General features: G+C 57.4%; 3 protein-coding genes across 3 annotated transcripts in view; 2 read left to right on the forward strand and 1 right to left on the reverse strand.

The window, feature by feature from the left end:
- CATSPERD (cation channel sperm associated auxiliary subunit delta) overlaps positions 1-4,286 on the forward strand; it is a gene marked incomplete at both ends in the record, with an annotated part of 41,421 nt that extends 37,135 nt beyond the window's left edge. Inside the window, 3 exons of the mRNA XM_079701456.1 lie at positions 1,250-1,461; positions 3,370-3,496; positions 4,130-4,286. Of these exons, the coding sequence (XP_079557582.1) occupies positions 1,250-1,461; positions 3,370-3,496; positions 4,130-4,286 (496 nt within the window). The remainder of the gene's footprint in view (positions 1-1,249; positions 1,462-3,369; positions 3,497-4,129) is intronic.
- Positions 4,287-4,327: 41 nt separating this feature from the next.
- On the reverse strand, positions 4,328-6,323 carry LOC307051700 (proline-rich protein 22-like; the record flags this gene model as incomplete). The annotated part of the gene is given in 4 exon segments (XM_079702228.1): positions 4,328-4,501; positions 4,505-5,370; positions 5,808-5,870; positions 5,962-6,323. Coding segments are annotated over 4 exon segments (1,233 nt in total). The 5' UTR covers positions 6,092-6,323.
- Positions 6,324-8,199: 1,876 nt separating this feature from the next.
- On the forward strand, positions 8,200-24,302 carry LOC307051107 (cation channel sperm-associated auxiliary subunit delta-like; the record flags this gene model as incomplete). The annotated part of the gene is made up of 12 exons (XM_079701457.1): positions 8,200-8,295; positions 9,099-9,188; positions 9,937-9,995; positions 11,070-11,148; positions 11,608-11,660; positions 14,414-14,488; positions 15,854-15,982; positions 17,246-17,429; positions 20,090-20,247; positions 21,545-21,775; positions 23,700-23,785; positions 24,130-24,302. 12 exons carry the CDS (start codon positions 8,200-8,202, stop codon positions 24,300-24,302), a joined length of 1,413 nt encoding a protein of 470 aa, XP_079557583.1.
- Positions 24,303-24,599: the final 297 nt, after the last annotated feature.

Here is a 24,599-nt window from a genome sequence, read left to right on the forward strand (position 1 = left end):
AGGTTGCACACATGAGGGGGACCCACTTTTCTCCCTCCTCTAGGATGACATTTGTTCACTTCCTAAATAAATCCTCATTCAAAGGCCATGCTGGGTGCGGGGGAACAGCAATGACCAGCAGCCCTGTCCCCGCCCTCAGGGACCAGAGTCACCCTCATTCCATGTCTAACAGGTGGGGTGCAGGGGCCGGTGTAGACTGGCTCCCAAACATGGATCATTAGATATCCAGGGATTTTGCAAGCCGGTTGGCTTCCCGCTGGCAGCTGGATTACTGACACCACGGAAAGGAAACTGACACACATTACAGGGCAGCCCAACCCTGCCCCAGGAGCTGGCTGTTAATACTCGCCACCCACTGTGCTGGTTCAGATCATTAATGTCTCCCACTGGGAGGGGGAATATGGGCGGCATTATTCCCCGCTCCCCCATCACCTATCCCTTCCAGACGGACACAAAGTCCACCCCCAAAAGCGCGGGGAGACCCTGCCTTCCCTAAAGGCCCCAGACCCTGGACCAGCTCTGGGATGCCACTGGCAGAAGGCACCAGGGTGGGGATGCCCAGGGGAGAGAGGCGTCTGCCTGCAAGGCTCATCCCCTGCCCTCCCTGCACCTTGCCTCCAGCAGAGCCCCCAGCGACTTCCCCCCCTTACCTGGGTGTCCTTCCCTCCATCCTGCCATCCCCACCTGCTCGCAGCCACCTGAGGGACGCTTGTGGCCCCGCTCAAGCCCCCCACTCCGCGTCCACTGTGATGAGAGCTTTGTTGGTCTCTTCTGCCCGCCCCCCACACTGAGCCTGGGCATGGAGGCGGGGGGAATCCCTTGTCTCCAGAGCAGGGGACCACAGGGGTCCTGGGGAAAAATACGATCTCTGCGAAAATATGTAAGATGTTACGGAAAAACCCAAACGAACTTTTTGGCCAACACGATACAGAGACGACCACAGATTTATAGAGGATAGAAGTTAAGTGGATATAAATGGAACTCAGTGCCCGGCGTCAATGCTCCAGGCCCAGCTCTTGTCCCCGTGAGTTTTAAAACGTTTGCCGGGGGAATTCCCTGGCGGTCCAGTGGTTAGGCTCTGCGCTTTCACTGCCGAGGACCTGGGTTCGATCCTCGGTCGGGGAACTAAGATACTGCAAGCTGAGCAGCGTGGCCAAAAAAAAAAAAAAAAAACAACCAGTTTGCTGGGGTGAAGGGTGAGGCCCCCAAAGGCGGTGCCCCACGGCCTCTCCCTGCCCGCCCCTCGCAGCTACTGTCACCTGGAGACCACCTTCAGCGTCTACGTCTACGGGGCCTTCCCACTGCCCATCTTCCCGCCTGAGATCACCATCGTCCTGCTCACGGGGGCCACCCTGCTGTCTGTATGGCTGGCCTACATGATCCCCGAGCTGCTGCACACTGAGCAGGGCCTCAGGGTCAAGGGCTTCTGGGTCAGTCTGCGCAGGAGATGCAGGAAGTCTTGTGCGTGTGTCTGGGCCAGGCGCTGAGCACGCTCTGGGGTTGGAGGCGGGGTGGCAGGGAGGGGGCAGAGTTGTCTTGAAATAAAGCGTTTGGTAAGAGAGCCGGTAGCAGTGGGTGTCACTCATGTTTTGTGGGGTTTCTACACCCACCTGCCTCCCTCAACATTCTGGCACCACAGTCCCTTTGAACTACGGCACCTACGTGGGTTGTCAACAGTGAGAAGGTGGGCGGCCCAAGTCCCAGCGAACAGGAGCTTTTGGTGAAACGAGCCGGCACAGGCATGTGGTGAGATCATCAACCGGCAAGTCCCAGAGATGCATCGGACACTTGACGTGTTCTGTTAGAGAAACGTGAGACCCAAGGAAAAGGGCGGGGGCTGCAGAAGACGGGGACGGGGCGTGGGTCCACCTCTGTTGATAAGCCCTGACATATACGCAGACCAACATGCTTACGTGTGTTTCGTGATGTCCATGAACAAAACTTGGAAGCATAGCACATATTTCACACGTACCTGTGTTATGCATACATATGTATACAGATGATGTGCACACATGCATGTGTATACGTATGTGCAGAGGTATGTATACATACATGTATATAACACGTAGGTACATAAGGCATACACATACACGCGTGTGTAGATATTGTGCATGTATGTGCCTGTGTGTATACATGTACATGCATATTGCCTATGTGTGGATGATGTGTACATACATCTACACGTGTATTCATATGTCTATAATACATGTTCACGTACGTGTGTAGGCATGTGTGGGTGATGTGTATGTCACACGCGAGCACTTGTATAATGTGAACACACGTGTGCGCATGTATATATCCATAAGGTCATCACGCACGTGTGTAGATAACATGCATGCTCACACGTGTACATGCACGTATGCATGTGTACAGATGCATGCATCTGTACGTGTACACACCTGTGTATGCACGTGTGAATACACATATAGGTGTGCATACAATGTACACATACGTGTATATGCATGTCTGATCAGTCTATCCATCCGTTCAGAGCTTCCCTCTCCCACACTTCATTCAAACCCCAGGTGGCACGGGACAGTTGTCTCATTCTAGTGAAAACTTTCTCAATGACTTTTCTGATCACTCTGAGGTTAAAAGAACACATCCAACGGTCATTTAAACTGCGCGACACAGGGAATTCCCTGGAGGTCCCGTGGTAGGACTCTGTGCTTTCACTGCTGGGGCCTGGGTTCAATCCCTGGTCGGGAAGTACGATCCCGCAAGTGGCTCGGCCAGAAAAAAAAAAAAATTGCCCAGTACGCTCTCCACCCAGTCGTTAAAAACCTCCACTCCCACACCCACTGCAGTGGGCAGTCACCACACCCCCACCTCCGGGGGCTGCCTGGTCCACCTTCCACGCCTCTCTGGAGGGGACGGGTTAGGCTGCCAGGTGATCCTCATTTCACAACCCTTGGCCCGCATTAATCTTAAAGAAAATCAAGCCCATCCTGTCACATCTGCCTCATTTGCCAGGGCCTTCCCTTCTTGGGGGCACTTCGTATTTGTCTCAAAAATACCCCTAACACGGCTGCAGGCACAGCAGGCTGAGAGGGAAGCGGGGGAAGGGAGCTCCTGGCTCCTCCAGGCCCGCATCCTGTTCACAACACAGACAGGCGGTGATCCCGGTACAGCCCAGACTGGCTGGCCACCTCTGTCTCCCTGAGCCCTGGAACCCGTAGGCTCAAGGCATGGTGCCAGCAGCCAAGACCCCCTGCCCACACGCAGCCACCTCCTGGATCCTAGTCAAGCGCCCTGGGTTCCCCAGCAGAGACCAGCAGGGAAGGTCCCCGAGACCCAGCCCAGGGCCTGGGGCAGGAGGGCCCTTCCTCTGGCAGGGGAGGGGAGCTCCATCTCTCCTTACCTCCTTAGGTGTCACTGGGAAACCGACTCAACCCCTTCACAGTCGCCTGGAGTATTTCAGGGGAGGGTGTGGCCGGCGGCTGCCCAGGGCTCTCCAGAAGCAAAAGGCAGATGGCAGACGAGAGCCTGGCCCAGGGTACAGGGGGGAGGGAGCTCCGTGGACTGGAGAGGGAAGGAGCGGAGGCAGGAGGGAACAGGTGTGAGCACTGAAGCTCCAAACCACTGCAAGCCCACCCCGTGCCTGCCCCCTGGGAAGCAGAACCCAGGTGTGGCTGGGCCCTGAGGCAGAGATGCAGGGGCCTGGCTGGATGCCCATCCTGGGACAGGCACACCCACCCTGGCCTCTGGCCCCCAGCTGGGCTGCAGGTGCACTCTGCATGCCCGTCTGGGTCACCTGTGAGCCAGGTGGACACCGTCTCCCACATGCCTGCCCTGCCCCCAATCTCAGACCTCCACCCAGCACTTGCCTCTGCACCCCAGACCCCCCAGCTCTCCGCGTGAACACGAGAGGGCGCGTTCCCATTCACCATCGGGGACACCGGCCCCTCCACCTGGGCCGAGGCCGAGCCCAGCCCGCAGGCCTCTCCCCAGGCCCCACCCCGCTTGCTGCTGTGTCTCCAGGCAAGTTCCTGCCCATCTCTGGGCAGACCTGACCTTCCCCATCAAACATGGAGGTGAAATCCTTGCAGTGCACGAGTCCGGGCAGTGTCTCCCCACCTCCCAGCAGCACCCCCATCCCTGCCGGGTGACTTGGATTTTCTGGGGCTAGGAGACGAGGGATTGTCCCGAACCCCAAGTCTAGGGCTCCCCGACTCTACTCTGGAAGCCCGGCACCCGGAAGGCGCCGGGGTCCCGAGGGGCCTCGCCACATGGCCCTGGGCCCGCTGGACGACAGGGAGGGCGAGGAGACAGCCCACGGCCCCTGAATGCCACTGACCGGACACTGCGCAAACAGCTCAAATTCGCTTTAATGGGGGGCGGCTCCCAGGTCCTGCCTGGGCCCCAAGGGGCTGGCGCTGGTGGGGACCGCAGTCTGCTTGCCCTTGCTGCCCTGCTTCCCCTTCCTGGCAGTCGGGTTGCCGGCCTTCCTCTTGCCCGAGGGCTTGGCGGTGGGGGGCCCCCCCGGGCGGGGCGGCGGCTCCTAGTCCAGCACCATGAAGTTGTAAAAGTAGTCCATGTCGGACACGGTATCTAGGACCTCGGGCACGCTGTAGTCCGAGGACTGCAGCTCGTCGGGCAGGTGCAGCGAGCGGATGTCGCTGGACGAGTCGTCCTTGCCGCCCCCGCTGTCGGGCAGGGCGGGCCCAGGGGGCTTGCACGGGGCCCCAGCGGGCTCAGCGCCACCCGGCAGGCAGTCAAAGAGCTTCCTCGTGTCCTCGAGCATCACCTTCTTGGGCCTCGTGAAGGCCCTGGCCACCTCAGGGGTCCTGGCCTCGCCTGCCCCCAGCGGGACCGCCTTGGGCTTGGTGGGGCCCGGCGGGTACAGCGGGCCGGGCCCGGCGCCGGGGGGCGGCTCCTTGAAGGCGAAGGTCAAGGGCTCGCCGGGCCCATCCAGCCAGCTCAGGCGGCCCTTGAGAGGTCCATAGGCGCCAGGGGGCAGCGTGGCCTCGGCGGGCAGCGTGGTGAGCAGCAGGGGCAACTTGCTCTCCTTGGGGGGCAGCGGGGGCGCCAGGCCTTGCTTGATCAAGGTGGGGGGCAGCTCCGCGAAGGCCGGGGACCCTCTGTCCCCTACGAAGCCCAGGGCCTCGGCCCCGGGTCCCTTGGACTGGAAGCAGGGCATGCGGTACCAGGGCCCCAAGGGGGGCGGCTGGTAGTGGCGGAACAGTGGGGGCAGCGGGGGCGGCACCGGGGCCCTGAGGCAGTGCTGTGCCTCCGGGAAGTAGGTGCCTGGCGAGGCGGGGCCCCCAGCCGCCAGCTTGTACAGGGACGACTGGCCAAAGTCGGTGGTGGCCCACTCGATTCGGTAGACGCGGGGGTCAAAGAAGCAGCCGCAGGGCGCCATCTGGAAACCTGTGGCCAGGGAGGGCGGCCCTGAGAGGGGCAGTTCTGGGACCCGCCTGGGGTGGACGGGGTCCAAACTGTGGGGCACGTCTGGGGCATGGAGAACACGGACCAATTTTGGGGTCCATTTGGGGAACAGGGACATAGGCTTTGCCTTTGGGGCCCTCTCTAGAGGTCAGGGGCCCCAGGCCTTGCTTTGGGGGCCATCTGGGGGGCTGGGGACACCGGCCTGCCTTTGGGAGACCTGTTTGGGGAACAAGAAACATAGGCTTTGCCTTCAGGGCCCCATCTAGGGGATGAGGGACACAGACCTTGGTCCAGGGGTCTCTTTGGGGGACAGGGATTCGGGCCTTGCCTTCGGAGGAGGGAGCCATCTAGGGTCAAGGGTGGGAGCAAGATGCCCCTGCCCACTCCCCGGTCATCAAAGGTTGGTGGGAGGCCGGTACCTGCTGGAGGAGCTGGAAACACCTCTTTCTCCAGGTTTGGGGGGTGATAGACGTTGGAGGAACCTGTGGACAAAAACAGGCAGCTGGGTGGGGTCCTGAGGCTGGCGGGCAGAGCCCTGGTCCCTGCCCCGATGGGTGCCCCCCACCCTCGTACCCGCAGTGGGAAGAGGCTCTGTGCAGGCGGAAGCAGGCTGGCTGCCGGGCCCTTTGGTGGCGTCCAGGCTCCAGGGACTGAAGCCTTCTTGGGGAGCGGCGGGTGCATAGAAGGGTTTGGGGTGCTGCATGGGGAGGCGGGGGCCTGGCCAGGCAGGCCAGGAGGGCAGCAGTTGGGAGCACAGGCAGCCCACTCAGAGAGGAGGCTCACTGTCCTGTGTAGTTCTGTTTCTACGGTTACTCCAGGCACAGGCTGTGGCCCGCCCACTGGTCAGGGTTCCGAGTAAGGGGTGGGGGAGGGGCGGGGCAGGCAGGGGCAGATGGGAAACCAAGGCAGCCAGAGATGGGCGTCACAGAGAGCATGGTGGACACTGGGCCCGGTCTGCTGCCTTCCGCCTCCCACCTCTGCCAGCAATGCCTGCCTGACAGCTCCAAGGCCCCTTCCTTCAGGCAGCCCGCCCTGATCCACACCCACACAGGCCAAGGCCCCATCTCATGAGCTATGGTGGCTTGTTTGTGGTCAAGGCCTTTGGGCACCAGCAGTGGCCAGTATGGGGCTGGTGAATGAGTGAGGAAGGAGGGAGCTGTGGGGATAGGGATGGTGGGGGAAAGCTGGGGTGGGGTGGGGTGGGGGGGTGGGGCAGCATGAGACAGCCTCAGGGTCACAAAAGGGCCTGGGTTTTAAAAGAATAAAATTTATTGCCTTCTCATTCCTTGGGGAGCCCGCTGGGCTCTCAGACACCCCTGCCCGCCCCTGCAGCTACTTGTAGGCGTTGGCCTTGTGCTTGGGCAGGAAGACGACATTGGGCGGCACCGGTCCCAGCAGCATCTCGCTGTGAGGAGGGCGGGAGCAGGGTCAGGCCTGGGGCGGGGTGGCCCCCGGCCCAGCTGGCCCCACACCCACTGGCTCCCTGGTGCACTATCTCCCAGGGCCTCGGCGGTTCCCGGGCACCTGATGCGGATCCAGTCGGCCGCCTTCTGGCTGGCCATGAGCGTCTCCAGGTAGTCGCGGCCCAGGTAGTAGGGCGGCCGCTCGTTGATCCTCTGCGGGAGCCGCTCCAGCAGGCCAACGGGCACGTACCTACAGACGGGGTGGGGGCGGCGGGGACGGGGTTGGGCCGGGCCTCCCCAAGACACCCCGCCCCGCCACCCCAATCCCACCTGCACAGGAAGGAGAGCCACTCAAGGAGGAAGCGGCGTGTCTTCTCCACGCCCTGCGTGTCCGAGCCCCAGCGCTCCAGGCCGTAGTGTGCGAAGTCCCGCAGGATGTCCAGGCGCTCCGACGACGAGATGTCCCAATGCCGCTGCTCCTTGATCTCCGTGAACAGCCACGGCTTGAGCAGGGCGCCGCTGCAGGCGGGCGGTGGTCAGCAGGCCGGTGGCGGAACCCCAGCCCCCAAACCCATGGTCCCCAACCTCCCGGCCATGCTCACACAACCTGCAAAGCCCAAGAGTTCCAAGCCACAACCCTGAGCCCACAGCTACAGAAAGTTCCAGTACCCTTCACCCCGGCCCCATAAGCAGCCACCTCTGACATCTCCCTGCCCGGGGAATAACAGAGCAGTGGGCGGGCTGGCGGGCTGGGGGCACCGGCGTTGGGCACAAACTCAGGCGCGCCCTCACCTTCCCCGAGCTGGAGGCTGGGCGCTCAGGGGTAGCCCTGGCTGGTTCTTTGTATCCCCGCCCCGGGCACACTTACCGGGCGATCATGATCCCAGCGACGCCAGTCTGCATGGCGCGGTTGGCGTCCACGTACGACAAGATGTCCCTGTTTCCTGAAGGACAGAGACTGGGGCCTCAGGGAGCTGTGTTTAGGCGGGGATGCCGGGGTTTCGGGAGTTCTCGTCAGCCCAGCAGCATTCCCCATCGGGGCACGAGGGGGCCCAGGTGAGGAGTGGGCCCCGGTGCGTGGCCTCTGGTGGCAGGGGACCCACCGAAAAGGGGCATGGGGCTGGCTGCTGTCACGCACCGCTCGATGTAGTGCCAGTCGGCCAGCTTGGTGTAGCGCTGCTCCCGAGAGCGGCCCTGGAGCTGGAGGAGAGGCAGCCAGGTAGGGAGGGAGGGAGGGGCAGGGGGCGGAGAATCAGACAGAGACAGAGAGAGAGAAAGACCCAGAGAGCCCGGGAGAGACAGACTGAGAGAGACAGACAGACACACAGACAGACAGGTGGAGACAGAGATGGAGGGAGAGCCAAAGACCAGGAGGGAGGAGCAGGAAGGGAGGAATGGTTAGAAAGGGATGCGCCTCGGGGGTCCCAACACCCGCTGCGCCCCGAGTGAGTTGGAGTTGACGGCCCTCATGATACCCCGGCCCAACACATCACCAATCCCACTAGTAAGCATGCTTTATCTGTTTGACAAGTGTTTCTGATACCTGGCATCCCTAGCATCCCTGGCCTCACATCCTGTGCCCACAATTCCCAGGCTCTGGAAATTCCCTGGCATCCTCCCGGAAGACACACTCACTCAGGAAGCCCCCTAGAAACTCCTCTTCCTCCTCATCAGTGTCCACATGCCTGGCCGTGGCTGTCCATCTGCCAGCCCAGACTCCCCTCCCACCACCCCTGTGCCGGCTCTCCACCCTTCTTCGGAGCTGCCCCAGAACCTTTCCAAAAATGCCTTTTCCTCCCTCTCAGCTCAGCCAGCGCCGGCTTCCCTCCTGGAAACCCACGTGTCCAAGCCTGGACTCTTGGGTGCAAACAATGAAGCTGAAAACGGGGGTGGGCGGGGTGGGCCAGTGTAAGGATTCAAGGGGATGTCTAGCCAGCTGGGACCAGGGCCCGCGAGGGGGCGCCAGGCTGGCTCTGGCTCTTGCCTTGTGCCCTCTCATCACCCCCCCTTCCCCCACCCCTGCAGGACGGGCCCCTCCGCGCACCAGGGACAGTTCTGCGTCTTGCAGGCTGCAACCCCAGGCTGTCTGCACAACGGGACTCAGAGCCACAGTTAGGGGGTGTGGATGACACGGGGGGCCGTGGGGGGGCGAGTGCATTTGGGGACGGAGCCGGCAGCTGCGTTTGCAGAGCCAGCTGGGTCTTCAGTTTGAAGGGGGACCGGGGTCACCTGTGGGTGCGCCCCCAGCTGCTCCCCGCCGCGCCTGCTGGCGCCTTACAGAGCGTGCGTCTCCCATCCCGCCCCCAGGTGATGGTGAGCAACCCCCATTCCCTGGGGCTGCAGGCTGTCATCTACGAGGACGGCTACACCTACGAGGGGAACACCAAGCACAGACTGGTGAGCTCGCCCCTCCCCCTCCCCTCCCCCTCCCCCCCCAAACCCGGATCAACGGGAGAGGGGCTCGGCCTTGACCGACTGGGCCAGCCAGGTCCAGCCGCCTCAGGGTGTCCCTCGTCGGACCTCCTCCCTGCTTCCCTTCCTTACACACACCCAGATAAGGTGCTGTGGAATGTTGAGGGGACACAGCCCCCGCCCCTCCCCCACCCCAGGCAGGCCGCAGTCCCCCAGAGAGTGAGGGCAGCAGGTGTCACACAGAAGGGTCAAGGAGGATGTGGCGGGGAGCCTGACCCACCCGGGGAGGGCGTGAGACCTGAGTTAGCTGGGTAAACCCAGGCATCAGGAGACAAGCCGGGGCCACCGGGAGGGTCTTGGCCAAATATGGGTCTGGGGGATCCATAGGGCAGAGCCAGGCCTCACAGTCACACCAGGGAGTTGGGACTTGACCCCAGACCACAACAGACTCTTTGGATCAGACCATGTCACATCACAGCTAAGTAGGAGGGGAAACTAAGTCACGCCCCACTGTGGGTCCCCGGGACAAAGGCAGGGAGCTTGGAGAACGGGGGTCATTCCCATGAGCTTCCAGAAGCCTTTCACGGGCTTAGAACCAGAGGCAGGCTGGATGGCTCCCGGGTTCCTCCTCCCAACACCCCCATCCTGCCCTCCGTCTCTCCTGAACCCTGATTGCGGGACCACCCTGGGCTGTTCCACTCTTGTAGTTGCATTTTCTCTTTTGCTTCTGCAGAACATTTCACTGAGGCAGCAGCAGCACTGGGGCAGGGCTGACCCCAACTTCACCTCCAGGTATGTCATCACCCGGATGGTAGTGGTGGGTGGCCCCAGGGTGTCCCCTTAGCAGGAGCCAAGGAATCAGGGCCGACATCCAGACTACCCCCACTCCAAGGACAGTAAGGCGAGAACCATTAAACTCTTACAGAGACACAAATACCATATGATATCACTTATTTGTGGAATCTAAACTGTGACACGAATGGACTTATTTATGAAATAGAAACAGACTCAGATATAGAGAACAGACTTGTGGTTGCAAAGGGGAAGGGGGAGGTGGGGGAGGGATGGGTTGGGAGTTTGGGGTTAGCAGGTGCAAACTATTATATATAGGAGAGGTAAACAACAAGGCCCTGCTGTATAGCACAAGAACTAGATTCAATATCCTGTGATAAACCATAATGGAAAAGAATCTGAAAAAGAATATATATACAGGGCTTCCCTGGTGGTGCAGTGGTTAAGAATACGCCTGCCAATGCAGGGGACACGGGTTCAAGCCCTGGTCTGGGAGGATCCCACATGCCGTGGAGCAACAAGGCCCGTGTGCCACAACTACTGAGCCTGCGCGTCTGGAGCCTGTACTCCGCAACAAGAGAGGCCGCGACAGTGAGAGGCCCGCGCACCGCGACGAAGAGTGGCCCCCGCTTGCCACAACTAGAGAAAGCCCTCGCACGGAAACGAAGACCCAACACAGCCAAAAATAAAAATAAATCTAAAAATTAAAAAATTTTAAAAAAAGAACAATGAGAAAACATTGTATGCAGCTAGGTGATAATAAAACGGGCTCAGATGCTCTTTTCAATAAGTAATTATATATAAATTAACAAAACTGACTCAAAAAGAGGAAGAAACTAGAGGGAGGGTGGTGCCACCATGTGTGAGCAGATGTTCTTGGTCAATATTCTGGACAGACTGGATGAACAGATGAATGAATGAATGGAGAAATGGAGAAATGGATGGATGGATGGATGGATGGATGGATGGGTGGATGGATGGATGGATGGATGGATGGGTGGATGCATAGATAAATGAATGAGTGGGTTGTTGATGCTTTTTACTGCAATAACACACACTCCCATTGCCTTGCAGCATAAAGAGACCCACAATATCAACCATCACTCTGGACATAGCCAACAAAGAAATTTCATGCTTGGACCTTAAGCCACCGGTAGGACCAAAACTTTTGCTGTCCCATACTCTTTGTCCTTAGTGTTAAGACTGATGACAGCAGGCCTTGGCTGGTTTGTCCCCTAGTGGCTGGCTAAGCTCACACTCAGGATCTGGAAACGGAGGTGATTCTGCCCTGGTTGCCAAGGTCACTGCCCCTTCCCCATCGTCTTCCCCCAGGGTTGTGCCTCAGGACACACCAACCTCGGAGCAGTTGTACTAGCTGGGGGTTATCAGACGGCGGGACCTTAGCGGTGCCCCACAGATCAGGCAGCTTCTTAGGACTTGACTCTGTGAGTCCCAGGCACCTGGACACCGCATTGTGACCCAGGCGCAGGGTTTCTGGTCCCGGCTGCGTCAAGTGCGCCCCCTCGTGGGCTTTCATGGTGCTCTCGCTGACCGGAGTCAGCGTCCACATCCCCGCCTTGTCTCTCCCCGCCACATCCCCCCGCCGCTGCAGACAGCCCTCATTTCAGTCCCTTGTGACCTGGAGAAGAAGATCGTCATTCAGAAGTGAGTATGTCGATATGGGGTGGGGAGGGGAGAAGTGAGAGGTGGCGAGGTGGGGAGTGGGGACTGGATGAGATGGTCACCATTGCTTCAGAACTGCTAAAGTCGGGTGACACTACTCTGTCTGCTTTTGCATACGTTTAACATTTCCATAACGAACAGCTCAATAATTAATCCTAACAGATTAAGTTAGAGTCTACAGTGGGTGGCTGCCCTCTCTCACCCCCCCACCCCCACCGACTTGGTGAAATTTACATGTTCTCCCTGCTCCCTCATCCTTTGCTCATTCCCTTTCTCCCTTTTAGTCCCTGAGTTCCTCATTTTGATGAAAATTGCTCAGAGAGGGCTTCCCTGGTGGTGCAGTGGTTAGGAATCCGCCTGCCAATGCAGGGGACACAGGTTCAAGCCCTGGTCCGGGAAGATCCCACATGCCGCGGAGCAACTCAGCCCATGCGCCATAACTACTGAGCCTGCGCTCTAGAGCCTGCAAGCCACAACTACGGAGCCCGCCTGCCACAACTACTGAGTCCACGCACCTCGAAACTGTGGCCCGCAACAAGAGAAGCCACCGCAGTGAGAAGCCCACGCACCGCAAGGAAGAGCAGCCCCCGCTCACCGCAACTAGACAAAGCCCGTGCACAGCAACAAAGATCCAATGCAGCCAAAAATAAATAAATGAAATAAATAAATTTATAAAACTGCTCAGAGATTTTGCGTTTAATCGCCTGCTGAAAATCTGAGGAACTTTGCCTCCAGGATCCATAGTTACTGCAGAGAACGCAGCCATGAGAGACCAAGAAAAAGAAAGGAAGAACCCCTGAAGACTGGCCAAACTGCCCTACGTTTTCCCCTTCGGGCGGTGGGGTGCCAGCAACTGAGCGACAACCAGTTCTGGGGGAGGCCCAGATTTGTGGCATTTGCCAATTCCCGTGGTGTAAATGCTCCCATGGAGCCTACAGATCACTACCAAAGTGAGTCTCTACTGGCTCATGAAACTCCTGAGGATATAACAGCTGTCTCTCGGAGCTAGTAAGAGCCAGCCTCAGCGCTCCACTGCATGGGGCAATAATAAAGTCAAGTGACGGTTTTACCAGATTTTCCCCCCAAAAGGGAAACGCTTTATTGAGTCAATAAATGATGTTAGCAGTATTTAGAACATATGTGCAGGAAAGTCTTTAAAACAATCTTTTCAAAGCTGCTGCCATGGGCTTCCCTGGTGGCGCAGTGGTTGAGAGTCCGCCTGCCGATGCAGGGGACACAGGTTCATGCCCCGGTCCGGGAAGATCCCACATGCCGTGGAGCGGCTGGGCGCGTGAGCCATGGCTGCTGAGCCTTTGAGTCCGGAGCCTGTGCTCCACAACGGGAGAGGCCACAACAGTGAGAGGCCTGCGTAACGCAAAAAAAAAAAAAAAAAAAAAAAAGCTGCTGCCATAAAGAGAGTGGGAAAGGTATTTGCCACACGTGTAACTAAAAAGGGACTTGTATCCAGAATTTATAAAGAATTCCTACGAATCAGAAAAAAAAAAGTATAGAAAAAAATGGGCAAAAGGCTTGAGCAGGCACTCCCAAAAAAGGGGGGGAAAAGGCTGATAAACACAAAAAGGTGTTGAAAAAGTGGTCCATTTCATAGGAAAATGAAAATGAACTCTACGATAGAGACCGATACTCGGCACGAGCATGGCAGAATTGGCAAAGCCTGCAAAGTAGTACTATAAGGATGGGAACCCCTCTGGCAGCCTCAGGAACCCCCAGACATTGCCGGTGGGCGTGTACATTTTTCGGCTGCTTTGGAAAGCACTTCTTTCCACCAGCAATTCCACTCATGCACATCTGCACTGATCTAGGTTCCAGAATGTTCTCAGCAGCATTACTCTGAATAGCTCCAAGCTGGAAGCAGGCCAACTGAAATGTCCATCGACAGAAGGATGGGTAAACCAAGTGCAGGGTTTTGGTACAGCAGAATGTCACAACAGCGAAAACGAACGGGGCAGAATTGCCTGGATGGATCGTACAAACGTGGGCACGGAATCAAAAGAATACACAGCATGATTCTAGTCTTAAAAAAAAAAAATCCAAAATCAGGGGAACTCCCTGGCAGTCCAGTGGTTAGGACTCTGCACTGCCACTGCAAGGGGCACAGGTTCCATCCCTGGTTGGGGAACTAAGATCCCACAAGCTGGGTGGCACAGAAAAAAAAAATCCAAAATCGGGCAAAAATAAACTACAGTCAGCCCTTGTATCTGCAGGTTCTGCATCCCCGGATTCAACAAGCCAAGGGTGGATCGTGTTTAAGTTCGTGGCTGGTTGAATCTGTGGCTGTGGACCCCGAGGATACAGAGGCCCCACTATGGGACTTGAGCATCCTCGGATTTTGTTATCTACGGCAGATCCTGGACCAATCCCTTGCAGATACCAAGGGAGGACTGCATGTTGCTTAAGAATACATGCACAGATGGTAACAGTACAAAGAAAAACAGGGAAAGGATTGTCTCAAAAGTCAGGACACCCAGCTCCCACATCTCCACGTGTAACATCATTCTCCAATACAAGGAATTAGGGCTCCTTGGCGAAATGGCTGATTCTAGGCCAGGCAGGGAAGATTCAAGATGAGCCTGGAGCATCTTGGAGAACCAGAAAGTAAGAAAGGGCTCAAAATTCAACCAATGGGGAGATAACATATGTCAAAGGGAACAATTCACAATTCTTTGGTCCCGCATGGGTTCGGGCAGCTTCTCACTATCTTTTGTTGCTCGCAGTGAAATCTCAGCCTGTTACAATGGCGTCCTCGACCCCGTGGCCCTTCAGGACAACTATAGCTACGTCATTGAGAGGTGAGCCCCCCCACACACACACACATGACCATTAGGTATGCATGAGCCAAAGGCGAATCAAGAATCATTATTTAAATTTTTATTTATGTATTTGGCCGCACGGCGCCAGCATGAGGAATCTTAGTTCCCCCACCAGGGATTGAAACCCCCTGCAGTGGAAGCTCAGAGTCTTAACCACTGGACCTCCAGGGAAGTCCCAAGAATCATTTTTAAACCGTAATGGAAAAGAAAACAATTTTTTTTTTGAAGAAAGGAAAAAAAGGATCATTTTAAAATTGATACCGTGCCAATTGATATCCAGCCCACAAGGAATCCGAGGGAGCGAGCAGACAGGTAGGGAAGGTGGCTGGGCCTTCGGGGAATCAGTGTGATGTGGCAGGGCCCCTGGCCCAGGTCTGCCCAGGCTCTGCCACCTTCTGGGCCAGCCTTCAGACCCCTCCCCAGCCTGCCACCAGCTCCTGGAGCCAGGTCCCCTCTTCATCCCAGCTAGCGGAGTTGGCCAGACACTGTCCAGCCAAGGCAGGAGGGGGTGGCCGGCCAAGGTGACCCCCTCTGCAGGGCGGCACAGAGAGCCCCTCCCACACTGGTGCACACCACCAACCTCCTGGCATGGGAAGACACTCGTGGGTCTCCTACGACGTGACCCTCCCCCCTCCAACACAAGCCAAGAGTCCGTCCCCCATCCAGACCCAAGGCCGAGACGGAAACCGGTGCTGCTGGACTTGCCAACCAGTGAGGCTGCAGCCAGAGCGCCTGGGGGCATGAGAGTGTGTGAGTCAGGGTCTCCAGAGAGAGAGAAGCCACAGGATGTATGTGTGAGACAGAGAGACACAGAGGCACAGAGGCACAGAGAGACAGAGACAGAGTGACAGAGACAGAGATTTATTTTAAGGACTTGGTTCCCGGACTGTAGAGGTCTGGTGAGTGCACAGTCTGATGGGGGAGGCTGGGGGCTGGCAGCTCAGGGAAGAGTTGCAGTTCTAGTTCAAGGCCATCTGCAGGCCGACTTCTTTCTTGCTGGGGGAGGCCCATGTTTGTTCTACTCAGGCCTCCAGCTGCACCCACATTAGGGAGAGCACTGCTTTACTGATTTCAATATTAACCTCTGCCCCAAAGAAGAGCCTCACAGAAACACCCAGAATCTCATCTGAACACAGTCGAGGTGCTGGGGCCCAGCTAAATGGACCCGGAATGTCAACCACCGCAGGGGTCCCAAGGTCATTTCGACCATGACTCTGACTCCCCCGCTCAGACACGCCTCCATGATCGTGACCCCATGTGCAGGGAAGAAGCGGAGCTGTGGGTGGGGGGACGTCCGGGCGCCTGGTGGGAGCTCGCCCGTGTCTGTGTCCTGCTCTCCCACACGGAAGCCTACGACCCCAACTTCCGGGGTCAGAAGGCCACGGAGGACCTGGAGGTGCCTTACCACTACGAGAAGCTGGGCTGCCCCATTCACGTCTACTACGACACCCCATGGAAGCCGGTGGTGGAGCTGTGAGGACCCACCCCCCAGTCCCCCTCCCCGCCAGCCCCCCGCCGCCCTCACCATCATCACAGGCCCCCAGAGCCCTCTCCACCCCTTTGCTCTGGCCGCATCCTCTCCCTGCCTTTTCCCTCCATAGCTCTCAGCTCACACGTCCCCTCCCCTTCCCCGTCTTAGCTCGGCGGCCTTAACAAAACACCACAGACTCGGGGGCTTAAACAGCAGACACTGACCTTCTCACAGTCCTAGAGGCCGGAAGTCCAAGTTCAAGGTGTGGGCAGGCTGCTTCCCCCAGGCCTCTCTCCTTGGCCGCAGAGGCTGCCACTTCCCGTGGCATCAGGGCCCACCCTTATCACCTCACTCAACTTTGATTGCCTCGTTAAAGGCCCCACCTCCAAATCCAGTCGCACTGGGTGTTAGGGCTTCACATAGGAATTTGGGGGACACATTTCAGGCCATGCCACTGGCTCTGCCCCCTTCGGTGGATTCTGTCTTCCTTCATTCCGTCCCCATCCCCACGCCGCCCCCGCACACCACTGCACTAAATAGCTGTTGACGGACTGAACGGTCGCAGAAACCACTCACACGTGGCAACACTTAGGTTCATTAGAACGTCACGTGTTAGCTCCTCGTGGCCTCAGTCCCACACCCAGGTGAGACTGTGGGCTGGGCACGCCCCGAACTCAGAGCTGCCACGTGGTGGGGTGCCTGCCGGCCTGGGGTGAGGAACAAGGGAAGGGTCCCATCAGAGGAGGGGTGTAAGCCCCAACCTGGCAGGAGACAAACGTGCATCCAAAAATAAGTTTTGTTTTTCTTTTTTCTGGCCCCCGCGTCTTGTGGGGAACTTAGTTCCCCGTCCAGGGATGGAAGCCGGGTACGCGGCAGTGGAAGCCCGGACCCCTAACCACTGGACCACCAGGGAATTCCCCCCCAAATAAGGATTTAGAACAACCTTAATTCACCGCCCTAAATGTATACCTCTGGAATGTTTGCAGGTGTCAAAAAATAAGCAACCCCCAGTCCCTGACCCCGAACTCGTCAGCGTCCTGTCCAAATAAGCAACCCCGACCCCGTCAGCGTCCTGTCCCCACCTGCCACTGCATATCCGCGTTGTCTGTCCCAGAAGTGTCAGCCTGGTGGGGGGAGAGGGTGGCCCTGCCCTGCTCTGCCACCTCCCACCACCCCCAGATGGTCTCACAACACGTCAGGGCCCCCAGCCTCCCTCCCCCAACGACGGCCCCCCAGCAGCCTTGCCTGTGTATGGTGTGTCCCAGGTGGAGGGAAGGAAAGTTCCAGGAGGTGGTCGAGGCCGAGTACGTCCTGCTGGAGGTGAACGGGCTGTTCACGTACACGTACGCCCTGACGGCCGACATGGCCCTCTGCAGTTCCCAGCCGCAGAACTGGACCACCATCGCCAAGACGGCCGGCGACAAAGGGCCCTTCGCCTGGGACCGAGAGGTAGGGCCTGCGTTCTGATTATTCCCAAAACAGGTCGCAGAAGGCGACGACTGGTCAGGCCCACTGTGTGTTGGGGGCCGACTCAGTCTGTTCAGGCTGCTGTAAAGATCACCATGGACCCTGCGGCTTGTAACAACAGCATTGGTTTCTCACGGTTCTGGAGGCTGAGTCCAAGATCAAGGCGCCAGCAGATTTGGTGTCTGGCTCCTGGGTGGTGCCTTCTGTGTCCTCACATGGCAGAAGGAGGAGGGAGCACTCCTGGGTCCCTTTATAAGGGCGCCAATCTCCTTCAGGAGGGCTCCACCCCCAGGACCTAATCAGCTCCCAAAGGCCCCGCCTCCTAATACATCACCTTCTGGGGTAGGTTTCAACATATGAATGGGTGGGGGGCGTGGCAGACATTCAGTCTCTAGATGGGGCGGCAGGGGATGGAAATGTAAGATGCACAAACTCTTTGGGAATCTCTCCCAAGGGAATCGGAGACGATCGGAGGTGTAGGGACGAAGGCGCTCATGGAGCAGACTGCTGATGATGTGCAAACTTCTGGAACCATCCAAATGCCCGTCATTTAAGGGGCTTGATTATATTTACGGTCTGTTCTGCTCAAGGTGAAATTCACATAACCGATAATGAACGATTTTAACGCGTGCAACTCCTACAACTCGGGTATGCGTTTTGTGCATTCGCAATATTACCAAACACCACCACCCTGACCGTTTCTTTAAAAAGAACAAGCCACACACGGAGCTTTGCTTATTTATTATTTTCTGACTGTGCCGGTGTTTGTATTTGCATTCTTTTTATTAGCCCTCTCGTTCAAAGTGGCATGCATGCATTTAAGAGATTGTCCCATTACTTTTTTTTCCCATCAGCCCTGGTGGCCGATTTTGTAGAACCCTGAGGGCTTTTCTATCAAGACAGAGCCACAGTGCCTGCATGTCCAGCACAGTCATTGGATGGGCTGGCTGTTAAACAGCCACTGAACTGCTAAAACACTAAAAACCATGAGGTGGAGCTAGCTGTGGCAAATAAATGGTTTTTAGGCAAAGCAGCTGTCTCCATTTTATTTCACATAGTTTATATGCAGTCCAGCTTTTCTTCTTTTACTCCCAAAGGATTTTTTTTTTTTTTTTTTTTTTTTTTTTTTTGCGCTATGGACCCAGCTGCTCTGCGGCATGTGGGATCTTCCCGGACCAGGGCTCGAACCCATGTCCCCTGCACTGGCAGGCGGACTCTCAACCACTGCGCCACCAGGGAAGGCCCCTTCTCTGCATTTTTAAGAGCTCTTTATAGACCCATGAGATTAAGCTTTTATTTGCGATGTAATTTGCTAATAGTTCCCCCAGTTTGCCTCTTTTGTCTTTCGGTTTTTGCTTACTTTGCCATGCAAAATGAGTTCCTTCTATTCTCTTTCTTTATTTTTGGCTGCACCACGGTGCATGCGGGATCTTAGTTCCCCGACCAGGAATCAGCCCCATGCCCCCTGCAGTGGAAGCGTGGATTCTTAACCACTGGACCGCCAGGGAAGTCCCGAGTTCCTTATTTCTCATAACGTTGGACTCACTGCTATTTTTACACTTTTGCTTTGGGAATGTCCATCTCTTCTCTTGTTTACAAGCCTAGCCCCATCCTCCCTTCTGGGTCCACAGGCAAATAGTGCAGAAGATCAGGGTGTAGGCGAGACCCTTAGTATGTGTTTAGCTCAGGGAGCCAGCGTGATGCACCGGTGAAGGGCAAACAGTTGAGTTCAAGGGCATATTCCCCTTTATGTGACACCCCGGGATCTGAAGGCAGGGTGGAGAAGCCACAGCTGCCACCTGGGCACCCACGACTGCTTCCCGAGAAGCCCTGGTGGCTCTGTCTCACTTCCACCGTCAGGTTCCCCAGGTGTGTTAGTCAGCTAGGGCTGTGTAACAAAAGGACCACAAACCAGATGGGTTAAACACCAGAAATTTATCCTCTCCCAGTTCTGGAGGCCAAAAGTCCCAGATCGAGGTGTCGGTAGGGCTGGTTCCCTCTGAGTCCATGAGGGAGAATCTGTCCCAGGCCTCTGGCCTGGTTTCTGGTGATTTGCTGGCCATCTTTGCATTCCTTGGCTTGTAGATGCATCGCCCCAATCGCTTGCTTCATCTTCCCATGGTCTTGTCCCTGTGCGTGTCGTCTCTGGGTCTAAATTTCCCCTTATTCTAAGGACACCAGCCATACTGGATCAGGCCCACTCTAGTGACCTCATGTTCACTTGATTCCCTGTAAAGACCCCATCTCCAAATAAGGTCACCACCTGAGGTCCTGGGGGTTAGGACTCTGACATATGACTTGTGGGAGGGACTCAACTCAGCCCATAACACCAAGAGCACATGCCATCAGCAGCATGTGATTCATACCAAGACTCACAGTTGCAAGGGACCCTGGTGAGCAGAGCTGTTATGCCTGCAGCCCCCAAAGCTGGGGCAGGCACAGGAGAAGGAAGGTGGGAAGAAGGCTCCACAGTCACCAATCGGCTGGCCTGCCCAGCGGGCACTTGGTCCTGGACTCACACCCCTGGGTGCTGGTGGGTGGTGGCACCGGTGGGGCCGTGTGTGCGGCGGTAGCGCCTGTGGGCTGGCACGGTCCTTCCCGGCCCCCGGGGCCAGCAGGCACGTCTCTGTCCTCCTCCCCAGAATTATGTGAGCTGCCACGACCCTAACAACAATGCACCCTTGAGATGGCCCAAAGTCCCGTATCAGATCTTGGGAGGCCCGACAGAGAACAAGGTCGTTTTCGACCAAAGAAACGGCATCTACATCTTCTTCATTTCCATCGTGGATCCATACTACAGGTGAGTCACCCTGTACCAGGGGCCTCTGGGGGAAGAGCTGGCTCTCTGGGGGCAGGTTGCACACATGAGGGGGACCCACTTTTCTCCCTCCTCTAGGATGACATTTGTTCACTTCCTAAATAAATCCTCATTCAAAGGCCATGCTGGGTGCGGGGGAACAGCAATGACCAGCAGCCCTGTCCCCGCCCTCAGGGACCAGAGTCACCCTCATGCCATGTCTAACGGGTGGGGTGCAGGGGCCGGTGTAGACTGGCTCCCAAACACGGATCATTAGATATCCAGGGATTTTGCAAGCCGGTTGGCTTCCCGCTGGCAGCCGGAGTACTGACACCACGGAAAGGAAACTGACACTCATTACAGGCCAGCCCAACCCTGCCCCAGGAGCTGGCTGTTAATACTCGCCACCCACTGTGCTGGTTCAGATCATTAACGTCTCCCACTGGGAGGGGGAACATGGGCGGCATTATTCCCTGCTCCCCCATCACCTATCCCTTCCACACGGACACAAAGTCCACCCCCAAAAGCGCGGGGAGACCCTGCCTTCCCTAAAGGCCCCAGACCCTGGACCAGCTCTGGGATGCCACTGGCAGAAGGCACCAGGGTGGGGATGCCCAGGGGAGAGAGGCGTCTGCCTGCAAGGCTCATCCCCTGCCCTCCCTGCACCTTGCCTCCAGCAGAGCCCCCAGCGACTTCCCCCCCTTACCTGGGTGTCCTTCCCTCCATCCTGCCATCCCCACCTGCTCGCAGCCACCTGAGGGACGCTTGTGGCCCCGCTCAAGCCCCCCACTCCGCGTCCACTGTGATGAGAGCTTTGTTGATCTCTTCTGCCCGCCCCCCACACTGAGCCTGGGCATGGAGGTGGGGGGAATCCCTTGTCTCCAGAGCAGGGGACCACAGGGGTCCTGGGGAAAAATACGATCTCTGCGAAAATATGTAAGATGTTACGGAAAAACCCAAACGAACTTTTTGGCCAACACAATACAGAGACGACCACAGATTTATAGAGGATAGAAGTTAAGTGGATATAAATGGAACTCAGTGCCCGGCGTCAATGCTCCAGGCCCAGCTCTTGTCCCCGTGAGTTTTAAAACGTTTGCCGGGGGAATTCCCTGGCGGTCCAGTGGTTAGGCTCTGCGCTTTCACTGCCGAGGACCTGGGTTCGATCCTCGGTCGGGGAACTAAGATACTGCAAGCTGAGCAGCGTGGCCAAAAAATAAAAAAAACCCAGTTTGCTGGGGTGAAGGGTGAGGCCCCCAAAGGCGGTGCCCCACGGCCTCTCCCTGCCCGCCCCTCGCAGCTACTGTCACCTGGAGACCACCTTCAGCGTCTACGTCTACGGGGCCTTCCCACTGCCCATCTTCCCGCCTGAGATCACCATCGTCCTGCTCACGGGGGCCACCCTGCTGTCTGTATGGCTGGCCTACATGATCCCCGAGCTGCTGCACACTGAGCAGGGCCTCAGGGTCAAGGGCTTCTGGGTCAGTCTGCGCAGGAGATGCAGGAAGTCTCGTGCGTGTGTCTGGGCCAGGTGCTGAGCACGCCCTGGGGTTGGAGGTGGGGTGGCAGGGAGGGGGCAGAGTTGTCTTGAAATAAAGCGTTTGGTAAGAGAGCCGGCAGCAGTGGGTGTCACTCATGTTTTGTGGGGTTTCTACACCCACCTGCCTCCCTCAACATTCTGGCACCACAGTCCCTTTGAACTACGGCACCTACGTGGGTTGTCAACAGTGAGAAGGTGGGCGGCCCAAGTCCCAGCGAACAGGAGCTTTTGGTGAAACGAGCCGGCACGGGCATGTGGTGAGATCATCAACCGGCAAGTCCCAGAGATGCACCGGACACTTGACGTGTTCTGTTAGAGAAACGTGAGACCCAAGGAAAAGGGCGGGGGCTGCAGAAGACGGGGACGGGGCGTGGGTCCACCTCTGTTGATAAGCCCTGACATATACGCAGACCAACATGCTTACGTGTGTTTCGTGATGTCCATGAACAAAACTTGGAAGCATAGCACATATTTCACACGTACCTGTGTTATGCATACATATGTATACAGATGATGTGCACACATGCATGTGTATACGTATGTGCAGAGGTATGTATACATACATGTATATAACACGTAGGTACATAAGGCATACACATACACGCGTGTGTAGATATTGTGCATGTATGTGCCTGTGTGTATACATGTACATGCATATTGCCTATGTGTGGATGATGTGTACATACATCTACACGTGTATTCATATGTCTATAATACACGTTCACGTACGTGTGTAGGCATGTGTGGGTGATGTGTATGTCACACGCGAGCACTTGTATAATGTGAACACACGTGTGCGCATGTATATATGCATAAGCTCATCACGCACGTGTGTAGATAACATGCATGCTCACACGTGTACATGCACGTATGCATGTGTACAGATGCATGCATCTGTACGTGTACACACCTGTGTATGCACATGTGAATACACATATAGGTGTGCATACAATGTACACATACGTGTATATGCATGTCTGATCAGTCTATCCATCCGTTCAGAGCTTCCCTCTCCCACACTTCATTCAAACCCCAGGTGGCACGGGACAGTTGTCTCATTCTAGTGAAAACTTTCTCAATGACTTTTCTGATCACTCTGAGGTTAAAAGAACACATCCAACGGTCATTTAAACTGCGCGACACAGGGAATTCCCTGGAGGTCCCGTGGTAGGACTCTGTGCTTTCACTGCTGGGGCCTGGGTTCAATCCCTGGTCGGGAAGTACGATCCCGCAAGTGGCTCGGCCAGAAAAAAAAAAAAAATTGCCCAGTACGCTCTCCACCCAGTCGTTAAAAACCTCCACTCCCACACCCACTGCAGTGGGCAGTCACCACACCCCCACCTCCGGGGGCTGCCTGGTCCACCTTCCACGCCTCTCTGGAGGGGACGGGTTAGGCTGCCAGGTGATCCTCATTTCACAACCCTTGGCCCGCATTAATCTTAAAGAAAATCAAGCCCATCCTGTCACATCTGCCTCATTTGCCAGGGCCTTCCCTTCTTGGGGGCACTTCGTATTTGTCTCAAAAATACCCCTAACACGGCTGCAGGCACAGCAGGCTGAGAGGGAAGCGGGGGAAGGGAGCTCCTGGCTCCTCCAGGCCCGCATCCTGTTCACAACACAGACAGGCGGTGATCCCGGTACAGCCCAGACTGGCTGGCCACCTCTGTCTCCCTGAGCCCTGGAACCCGTAGGCTCGAGGCATGGTGCCAGCAGCCAAGACCCCCTGCCCACACGCAGCCACCTCCTGGATCCTAGTCAAGCGCCCTGGGTTCCCCAGCAGACACCAGCAGGGAAGGTCCCCGAGACCCAGCCCAGGGCCTGGGGCAGGAGGGCCCTTCCTCTGGCAGGGGAGGGGAGCTCCATCTCTCCTTACCTCCTTAGGTGTCACTGGGAAACCAACTCACCCCCTTCACAGTCGCCTGGAGTATTTCAGGGGAGGGTGTGGCCGGCGGCTGCCCCGGGCTCTCCAGAAGCAAAAGGCAGACGAGAGCCTGGCCCAGGGTACAGGGGGGAGGGAGCGCCGTGGACTGGAGAGGGAAGGAGCGGAGGCAGGAGGGAACAGGTGTGAGCACTGAAGCTCCAAAACCACTGCAAGCCCGCCCCGTGCCTGCCCCCTGGGAAGCAGAACCCAGGTGTGGCTGGGCCCGAGGCAGAGATGCAGGGGCCTGGCTGGATGCCCATCCTGGGACAGGTACACCCACCCTGGCCTCTGGCCCCCAGCTGGGCTGCAGGTGCACTCTGCATGCCCGTCTGGGTCACCTGTGAGCCAGGTGGACACCGTCTCCCACATGCCTGCCCTGCCCCCACTCTCAGACCTCCACCCAGCACTTGCCTCTGCACCCCAGGCCCCCCAGCTCTCCGCGTGAACACGAGCGGGGGCGTTCCCATTCACCATCGGGGACACCGGCCCCTCCACCTGGGCCGAGGCCGAGCCCAGCCCGCAGGCCTCTCCCCAGGCCCCACCCCGCTTGCTGCTGTGTCTCCAGGCAAGTTCCTGCCCATCTCTGGGCAGACCTGACTTTCCCCATCAAACATGGAGGTGAAATCCTTGCAGTGCACGAGTCCGGGCAGTGTCTCCCCACTTTCCAGCAGCATCCCCATCCCTGCCGGGTGACTTGGATTTTCTGGGGCTAGGAGACGAGGGATTGTCCCGAACCCCAAGTCTAGGGCTCCCCGACTCTACTCTGGAAGCCCGGCACCCGGAAGGCGCCGGGGTCCCGAGGGGCCTCGCCACATGGCCCTGGGCCCGCTGGACGACAGGGAGGGTGAGGAGACAGCCCACGGCCCCTGAATGCCACTGACCGGACACTGCGCA

Source organism: Hyperoodon ampullatus (assembly GCF_949752795.1).
Source record: "Hyperoodon ampullatus genome assembly, chromosome: 4".
In the NCBI taxonomy this organism is placed as follows: domain Eukaryota; kingdom Metazoa; phylum Chordata; class Mammalia; order Artiodactyla; family Ziphiidae; genus Hyperoodon; species Hyperoodon ampullatus.